General features: G+C 30.8%; 1 protein-coding gene across 3 annotated transcripts in view; it reads right to left on the bottom strand.

Annotated features, from left to right (window-relative positions):
- Nucleotides 1–303: 303 nt before the first annotated feature.
- Nucleotides 304–10023, bottom strand: part of LOC107442412 (hexosaminidase D) — a 206672-nt gene continuing 196952 nt past the window's right edge. For all 3 annotated transcript variants that reach the window (XM_043043133.3, XM_087156962.1, XM_043043134.3), the window contains one exon: nt 304–4213. In XM_043043133.3, the coding sequence (XP_042899067.1) occupies nt 3242–4213 (972 nt within the window). In that variant the 3' untranslated portion in view covers nt 304–3241. The remainder of the gene's footprint in view (nt 4214–10023) is intronic.

The raw sequence follows: 10023 nt of genomic DNA, 5'->3' as shown, positions 1-10023 counted from the left end.
CATACTTATCTCCAAACAGAAATTTGCTTGTTTTATGCTACATCTCGAAATAGATTTTTGATAAAGAATTCAATTAGATTAATTTCAAACTTATCACATTAATCAAAAACGTTGCAATACTTATTCAAATAACTGCAAAAATCTCTAAAACGAATTTTTCTATATAGCGAATTTTCAAAAGGAATCCCACGATTTTGTCAGATTCCAGTGAATTTTTATATTAAATGTGCATATTAAACTATTCAAGAAGTGGAATTTTGTAAACATTTTTAAATGTTTTTTGATATAAAGAAAAATCAGCACTCAAAACAGTGATCTTTATATTTTATTTTTTTCAATACTAGAACTCTGATATACAAGACAACATCAAGAAATAAATAGATTTAAAAAAGTGATCTCACTCACATTTGCATAAATTTACATCTTTGATTGACATTTATTTCAACTCACAATCAATTTGAATGAACCAATTACAAATATAATCCATTAAAAAAGTAAAAACAATACCTCACTTCATAAAATTTGGTACTTTTTTTCTTTTAATGGCGCAATTATATTGGGAAGTAAAGCAATATGAGGTTTCCCCCCCCTCTTGTCTGAACAATAAAAAAAGCAATTTAACTTATGTCTAAAGAAAAATTTGGAACACAAAAACAAATTTATTATACAAGACAACATGAAGAAATAATTTAAAGTGATCTCACTAACATTTTGTAAACATTTATATCATTTGATTAAAAATTTTTCAATTTACAATCAATTTGAATGATCTGATTTAAAATATTATGTATAAAAAAGTAAAATTAATTCAGAATATTTGATATTTTTCTCCTTTTGAAGGTGTGAGTATTTTTGTCAAGCAGTTATTTTTTAAAATACATCATTAAAGTTAAATAGCAGCATATAACATAATTTTGGTTAATCAGATTGAAAAAAATGATTATACAATTTTTGAAATATTTGTGCTAGAAATTAGTTACTTTCCCATTCACATTAGAAAATTGCTTAAGTAACATGTATTCAGGTTATTTTTCCCTTCCTATGTTTAAAGCAATTAGGCATGACTTGACTAGAAGAAAAAAAATTGTTACAATTTTTCTTTAAAACTGCAAAAGAATTACAATTTAGGCAGTGAGCGAGAATATACTCTTAAACATAATATTGATAAATTGTAAAAATTGGATAAGTATATTTCAGTAGGGAAAACATAATTATGCAGTAAGAGTTAATGATTATAGTTATAAAACAAAAAAAAAGGATTATTCATTAAACATTTCTATTGAAAATATTGCGTTATTTATTGCACGAAAAAGAGGTTTAATTAAGAAAAAGTATAGTAAATTTTTTTTTTTGAATTAAAAAATTACTTGCATTTATAAAATTATATGCAAATAATGATTTTTATAATTTTTTCATGCAGATGTAGTTTATTGGAAATAACTTAAAACTAAAAAATAAACTATGTAGAATATTAACATACATTTGGACATGTAACTGTGTAATTTGATACAGTGCATTACAGAATTAAGCTTTTAATATTTATAATAAAATATGATTAAGAATTGAGATTTGTGAGAAGAAAAAAAGAATGAAAATGTCTAGATTTGAAATATAAATTATTATAATTAATAAATTCACTAATTACAATAATACATTATGCATATATAAAATAAAACTTCATATAAACTGATTTAAAGAACACAACTATCTATCACTTAGATTATGATTATAAACAGAATTGATATTCATATAAATATATTAGTGACAAAGTACATGGATTTTAAAAACAATTATAACTTATTCAAATAAATTATAATTATCCTACAGTTAATAATTTAAAAATAGTGACGTTAAACAAACAACTAATTACTAGTTCTATACATCGTAAAAGGAATTTAAAAAAATTTCACAAAAATGTCAATGCCAATTAGTTACAATTTTACTATAGTTTCAATTTAGAGTGAATGATCAAGATTACGATGTAAATGAATTTCAGGTATTATGAATTTCATATTTACACATTAATGTGATAACCATATAAGTGTAGAACTAGTGTTGTGTAAAATTAACAAATGCCTACTGTTATAGTTAAAGCACTTTTTTTCCCTTACTTAACAGCAGTATTTTTAGTTTGAAATATCAGTAGCAAATCAAGCTTAATTTTTTTGTTTACAAAATTTTTTAATTTTGTTTATGAAATAATGTATGTAATAATGTATTTGTATTCTAATATTTAAATGTTATCTTTCGGTTTTAGCCTTTTTAAAATGCAACAATTAAAAGTTTCCAGAAGGAAAATTAATAAAAGAAAAGAGTTGCTGTTTGCCTTGAGAATAAATAAACATAGCAACATATTCAAAGTTAAAGTAGTTATTTTTTATAATTTATTGCTTAATAATTATTGCCAAAAAGAATAGATAAATTTTATAGATGATTTCTCTGTTCGTAGATAGACACGTTTCGGGTACTTTCCTTGTAAGAAATCAATTATTTTCTAATAGTTCAGAAACACATGTATTTTCTCGTACACACTGTACAGCAAGAATGTCTAACTCTTTCAGAAAACTTTGTCATGCAATTTATCACGTTTGTTCACGTATGAACGTGAGACTGCTTATTAGCAGACTTATATGTAACAATATCCAATTTGGGGAAAAGTTACAAATTTCCAAACAAATAACTGAAATCAGTTTTGAGCAAATATTAAATGTTGTGAGAGATGTAAGTATCTGCTGCTACGTCAGATACTTTTGTCCAATATAATTAAAGTTAGAGATCACATGTACGGTAGATGCCTTGCTATCTAAAAACCCTCTTAAATTAAAGGGTTGGTAAAGGTATCAGGAACTAAAAATTATTACTTGTTCTAATTTAATCGCACGCCTGCAGCATTAAGTAAAGTAATAGTTCGATAAAACTCGAACTATAGTCAGTTTTTTTTCTCCTTTCTGCAATAGCTGTAAAGTTCTGATCATGAGGAACTCTGCATTGTCATGTGGTAAGCCAATCAGTTTTATACAACATGGCACTCGTGTAGTTACGATATTTCAATATCTCGATTTAAAATAATGCTTACAGCTTCTGCAGATCCGAATTTCTAGGTGGCTATTGTCAGAAACAGCCTCACTAAACAGAGGCACACATGAAGGAAATCCTGAAAGAATTCAGAATGTTGATCTTCAATAAATATACATTTGTGACTCGAAGAATACCGATGATCTATGTCGGCATGATGCTGATTTTAAGCAGCAGCATGTCCCAAATCATCGTCATCTTCGTTTATTACTCCCACTGAATATTTCTTAAGCAAGTCTAGGGGTGGTAGCGGTCTTTTGGGCCACACTTTAGGTTTCTTCAGATTTGTGGCCTCTTTCCAAAGTTTTTCCATCTTGACAATGTAAGGATATATGTTTTGTTCGATCCATTCAGCAACTGTATATTCGTCAAAAACTTCACGAAGCGCATCTCTTGCTGTTCGTACGAGAGAAGTGAGTGGGTAATAAACAGAAGAATAATCAGCAAGACCTTCATCAACTCTCATTGGACTAGAAATGTTGTGGCGCACATTGTATTCTGTCATCCAAGCTTTGTGTATTGTGACATCATACAGATAATCGTCCACCCGTTTGACAGCTTCACTGTGATGCTGTGTCATCCGGAAGACGGCGGACCCAGGAAAGAAGCAGGAGGAAGCTCTCTGCCACAAGTGTGGGTCAGTTTCAAAGTCAACTTGCACTCTTTGGTGCACGGTGCACTGAAGAATATTGTGGAATTTGGTGAACAGAGTTTGGCTGAAATAACCTTGTGTGACAGTAAGGAGGTCAATGATCAGAGATGGTAAACCTGAAGGGAAGAGTTCACATAATGTCGCCAAGTGGTCATATCGTTGCCATCCAGTAATAACAATTCCTCTAAAGTTGCTGAATTTCTTGTGCTGTTCGGCCATCACTTCGAGCCAAGCTTCATTGTTCTCTAAATGCATTTTCACATTTGGCACCGTAAGAGTTTCACCAAATGCTCCTTTAAAAGCACTCGCTGCCCAAACGAAAGGAAATACTTCGCTGTACGACATCCATACATTGTACGGCACAAATCTGTAAACGTCCTTGACGTACGTCCAAACCATGGGTTCAACCAGTGTCCCTAATTGGAATTCTTTCAGCTTTTCAGTGGGCATTTGCCGTAACATATCATCCCAAACAATAGGTATAACCTAAAATATAATAAAGTAACTTCATTAGATAAAAAGTAATATTGATTAAACTACTAGTTACACACAATTGATTAGACCACTACCCTGCAATAAAATTAAAAAAAATCAGGCCCTGGCACCACTTTTCTTAGGGATCTTCCAAATTTCTAATAATCTCTTGAAAAGTAAATCTCCCTAACTTTTTTGCAAGGGCTTTGGAATTCCATTTCGCTTTTAGCCTAATTATACAAGTCATCTTTTCGTTTTGCGATGTAGTGAAGTTAATTGTTAATCAAAAACATACATGTTTGCCTAAATTTTGTTCAAAACCTAAACAAATACCAATTTTGCCATATATATATAATAAATACCAAGTGTGCTCCAATAGGGTTTGTTACATAGCAGAAACGGTTAAACCTCTTTTCTAGATTTGAATAACAAAAGAAGTTGAGGCAAATGCTATAAGACCATTAAGAGACTTTTGAAGCCATTATGAGACTTTACTTCACTTACCTGTTTAGTGTTACCTGTACCTTTACAGATATGAACCAATAGAAATATGTTTTGAGTGGCATGCGAATGAAAATTGTCTAATAGGAATCGAATGCAAACATTGATTGATTTATTCCAATCAGTGACATAGTTCAGAGTCTGCCTTGGCGATGAATTTTTTATTATTTGAAGAAAAAAAAAGGCGATGGCCGGGATAGTCTGGTTGGTAGGGTGTTGGGCCCATGTCCAAGGGGTTGTGAGTTTGATTTCTGCCAGCTGAAGATTCTGCACAGGTGAACGTCATATCTGTCCGGTCATAAAGTCCTCCCTGATTCCATAAGCCCCTGGGGGTACTGAATTGGAGATTGATCATTCTCTGGCTCAGGTCAAAATTACGATCTGTGGATGAATGAATGGATCCATCCTATAAACAGGCAGTGACATGTGTGATTGAAGTCTTATTCTCGACTATAGATGGAGCCACTGAAAAACAAGAACGCACCCTCTGCCTAAAATTAGCTCGGTTTCACCAAGCATGGTTTTGATATTAGGAAGTGACATTAGAAACAACAACAGAAAAAGGGTGAGCTAAAAGCTTAAAATAGGTAGAAAAATAATTGAAATTTTTTTTCAATTTAAGGGAAAAATGCCCCTTTAATTCCTTCTTGGTACAAATGTTTATGTATGTTCGAGAGGTTTCTCAGAAAAATATTGTGGTTAAAATAATCTTGTCCCAGCCAAATTTACATAACATATCATTAAAATTTTTGCCACTCGAGCTTCGATGGCAAGCCTTGGAGTGTTCTTTTAACAAACTCAGCTTTTATTTCTGACCACCCGCGAACAGTTGCGGTTGCAGCTTTTAGACTATGGCCAATTGACTGTCTACAGAATCATTTATTTCTCATTGGACTTGCCGATTCACCTTTGTGTGTAATATGTGATAGTGGACGACCAATGACGCCAGAACATTTGGACGAGTGTGAAGCACTGACAGATTTTTCTTGTATATTTCAACGCTATTGGCAAGCAAGAAGTTTAATGGCTTAACGGCTAATGTAACTGGCATTTGACAAATAAAAAAAAATGTCATTAAAATTATTAGTGAGTTATGTCCATAAAGGGAGGGGTCTTCTAGTGCAAATGATGGGTGATGGAAAAAAACAGAGGTTCTATTCGAATTCAGGAGATCATCATGCATAAGAATCATCAACAATGGAGTCGAGGGCTGATATTTCGTAATAATAATGACCAATACATAACAATGATTTCTACTAAGATAGATTATGTGTAAACATTTTAGGTTGGGCATTACAACACATGCTGTTCCTAAACAGGCTGCCATTAATGTGCAATTTTAGAATATTTACCAAAAAATAAATACATATTAAGAGCTTTAAATTAGTGAAGTGAGGGAAAAAAGAAACACTTTTAACATCTGAAGAATAATTAATAAGAAAGGTGGGATGAAAAACAACAAATATTCAGTTTGATTGCCTGATAAAAGGTGATTATAAGAAACAACTTCAACTTACAAGTCGTTCTCTTTTTTTTTATATTTCCACTAGCAATCAAACAGGTTCTGATGTTTCTGTCTCGCCTTTTGCAGTAGTGTTTCGCTAGATTTCAATATCGTTATTATTTTTTGTTTCCTGGCTTAAAATATTTACAACTCTTGATGTGAGTAATTTTTTGTCATTTTTAGAAAATTGTTTAAAAATATGTATTAAAGACAAACATAACGGACCACCTCTACATAATAAAATTTTGAACCCCTTTTACCTCTTTCACAGTGGTTATCAACTGGCGGCCCGCGAAGCCAAATGACAACTAATATATTTTAGTATGCGGGCCGGATGTGGCCCGCGGGCCGCCAGTTGGTAACCACTGCTCTATAAGATATATTCATTGTGTTATCGATTGGTTAAAAGATCATCACATAAACTATGTTAAGACTTCAAATAAAAACTTCATTCAGAAATAATTATTGAAAACAGAATTCTTTTAAAACTAATAAGATACAAATATCTTTCTTTTTAATATTTATTTTTTAATGGGGAATTTATGAACAATATAGTAAATCTACCAATACGTTTCCTTTTTCGTAATAAAATTTCCTGGCGATAATATCAAAATAAATAAAAATTACGCCATAAAATTAAAAAACAAACTATTGTTTCAATTACAGATTTCTCAGTCTCCCCCCCCCCCTCGATGATTTATATAATCAAAACAACTTCATTCTGCAGTTTTTGTATTTTTTCTTTGCTAAACCATTCAGAAGAACAAATTCGATTAAGATAAAATAGATTCCAGATCGAATAAAAAAAAAATCTATCGTTATTATTACGACGTATTGTAGAAAATGATAATAGAAGATAAAAGATCGTTTTAAGAAATAGCTCTAGAAGGACATGCAAATTCATATCTTCAAAAGTCAACGTACTCGGTTAAAAGTTCAATTACTACCCCCCCCCCCCCAATAACTGATCGATATCTATTTTCTACGAAACTATAACGAACTATAGATTTTTATACCAGGCATAACAGAGAGAAGAATAAGGATCACATGACAGGAAAACGACAGGAGAAAATCAATTTATGACGATGAAAATTGACAAAACTGAAATGTTTATGGCGTTGAAATAAACATAAAAAAAAGCGTCTTTTACATCGAGTTGATTGGCCGAGAACAGCGGTCGGATGTAGCGCACTACAAATAGTGAAACTACTGTAGTCGCTTTTTTTCGTAGTTAGTAGTGTAGTGTAGTGCGATACAAAAAAAAAAAAAAAAAAAAAATCTAGCTAATAGCGATTTCTGGTAACTACTTTTAATGTTAGTTTAGAAGATAAACACGATTTTTACTTCATAAATTTTTCGAATTTGATGGGTCAGCAACAGATATTAGGGAGATTTCGCACTTCTGTACGTAAGATTAGAAGAAACTGCGTGCTCGCGTTTATTTTAGATGCTACGTATCTTTACGTTTAGGTTGGCGTGATTCAGGGCTAAAGACAATAGAAGGGCTGGTTCACTCCTTTGAAGTATCTCTTGCCGCGCCGATCCTCCGACGTCACTTTGGTGCAAAGTTCGCACCTTTACTTCAAGAACGAAGCGTTTGGCCTTTCTAGCTCTAACTAATATTGGATCATTTCTTTTTGCGAGATATTCTAAGACATTTGTTATTTTCTATAATGACTTTCCTCAGTTTTTGCAGTGAACTTACAAGAATTTAAAACTATTATCGAAATGCCAGTTTGCGCGATTGCAACTTGAAAAAATTCTGATACAAAAACAAAAGGAAAAAGTATAATTTTTCGCGTGTTCCCTAAAGTAAATGAACAACTATGTAAAGAATGGATTCCGAAATGACACAGTTAATATAAAACAGCAATACGTTTATTCTGTCGTAAAGAACTTTTATAAAAATTCATTATCTAAATAGAAACCACCTCGTTACTTCATAAAGAAAGGCAGGTGAAAAGAATTAAAAAATGGATAAAGTCAAAGAAAATTAAAATGTAAATAAAAAGTATAAATAAAATATATAGTATATAGTTGAAATTCTCCTAATTTCATAACATATTTTTTAATGTAGTTATTCTAAATATTTATGATTTTTTTAAAAAATTATATTCTCTTCAATTTAAATATCTATAAATTATATCATCGTAAATTTAAATGTCTATAAACAATTATAAAATTTCTAATGTCATTATGAACCTAAATTATTATTTTGTTTCAGTAATTAGCGTTTAAGGTTGATGTTTCTAATGATTTAGTATGAACAAATTAACGACATTTTTTAAAATCAGGGATTCTAAATTTAACTTAACTTATCGTTATAAAAGAATATGTAGATAAAAAAAAGTGTCGATATATGCCTTCATTTTTCTTAATAGTTAAAGTTAAAACTGAACTTTTTAAAATAAAGTATTTATCGTGTCATTTTCACCAACTAGCAAAACATTTTTATGAGTTTAAAATGGTATTTTTTTAATATAATAACCAAGAAAGTTTTTTTTGAACTATGTTTATGAACGGAAATAATGTGTTAATTACGTAAAGTTTGAAGGCTAATAATCAGAAAAAGTGTAACTTCTTTTTACAGAGAGAAAGATGCAAAGTTATCATAATATCTTTGCTTGCGATCTCCGAGATCTGTGGACACAGTGACGTCATGAGGAGGGAAATCGTAGCTTCAAGCTTCAGCTCTAAGAGCGGAGTGAACTAGCCCTTCTATTCTCTTTAGCCCTGGGCGTGATTAACGTTACAAAGACAGAGCTATAAGCACGCTGTTTCTAGCTTTTAATTGTTTTCTGTTTAAGCCTACTTTCGAACTTAAAACATAGACATGGAAATCGAATTTGAAGAAATATATATATTGATGAAATTTAGAAATACATCGTGTAATATTATAATTGGTTGAACGAAGAGATCGTCTACGTCAATTGTAAATGTTCGTTTTGATTTTTTAGTCTAAGTTAAAACGATATTCCACTACTTAAGCGTTTTTAACTTATGGATTTTTGAGAAATCTCTTGTTTTCACTTAGTACGTCAATTTGATATTTTTTCACGGGAGTATGCAAATTTCATCAGAAGTGAAGTGCGCATGCGCAATTGCTTAAAATCTTGCGTACGGGAGTTAACGAAAATTTGCAAAATCTCCCTATTACGTATTTAAAATCACGTATAACTACTATTGTAATTAACCATTACGAAAATATATAATCAATCACCTGGGTCACACTTTCACATGCGAAAGCACACTCGTTAAACATTTATGTTATTTCAAAAGAAGGGAACATATTTTGGATGTACTTCATTTTCTAGAGGAAATAAAAGAGTATTATTATCAAGTATTTGATAATTTTGCGTTTCTTAAATTAAATATTCGCTGTCGAAAAAGGCATGAAAAATTGAAGGTTAAATGTAAAAATTCGAATTAAAAAAATATTTCGGAATAACAACATGGCTCATATAAATATAAATAAATATTTCTAATTCAAAACCGTTTTAAACATATGTGTAAATTAAGTTCTCCAGCTAAGTTCGCCTTCTGAATCAATTCAGACGAACATTTTTATCACATTTTCATATTAAAACAATTAGGTTTCATTATTACCACTTTTTCTCCAAATTTATATTTTTAACAAGAAAATTCAGTCGATTTTAAGAACTTTTATTCTCAGAATTTCGAGCTTCAATGAGTTTTTCAGTTTTTCCACTTAAAATAAATGCCAATCAGCCATAAATTCCTGTTTAACGAATAAATACCGTATAATTTTTCAACAGAAAAAAAGAAAATAAGTTTATCCTGGAATGGGAACTGAAAA

This window comes from Parasteatoda tepidariorum, chromosome 2 (genome assembly GCF_982258835.1).
Source record: "Parasteatoda tepidariorum strain Cologne lab strain chromosome 2, Ptep-v5.0, whole genome shotgun sequence".
NCBI lineage: Eukaryota > Metazoa > Arthropoda > Arachnida > Araneae > Theridiidae > Parasteatoda > Parasteatoda tepidariorum.
The sequence above is the reverse complement of the archived record's forward strand: the minus strand, read 5'-3'. Positions and strand labels throughout refer to the sequence as shown.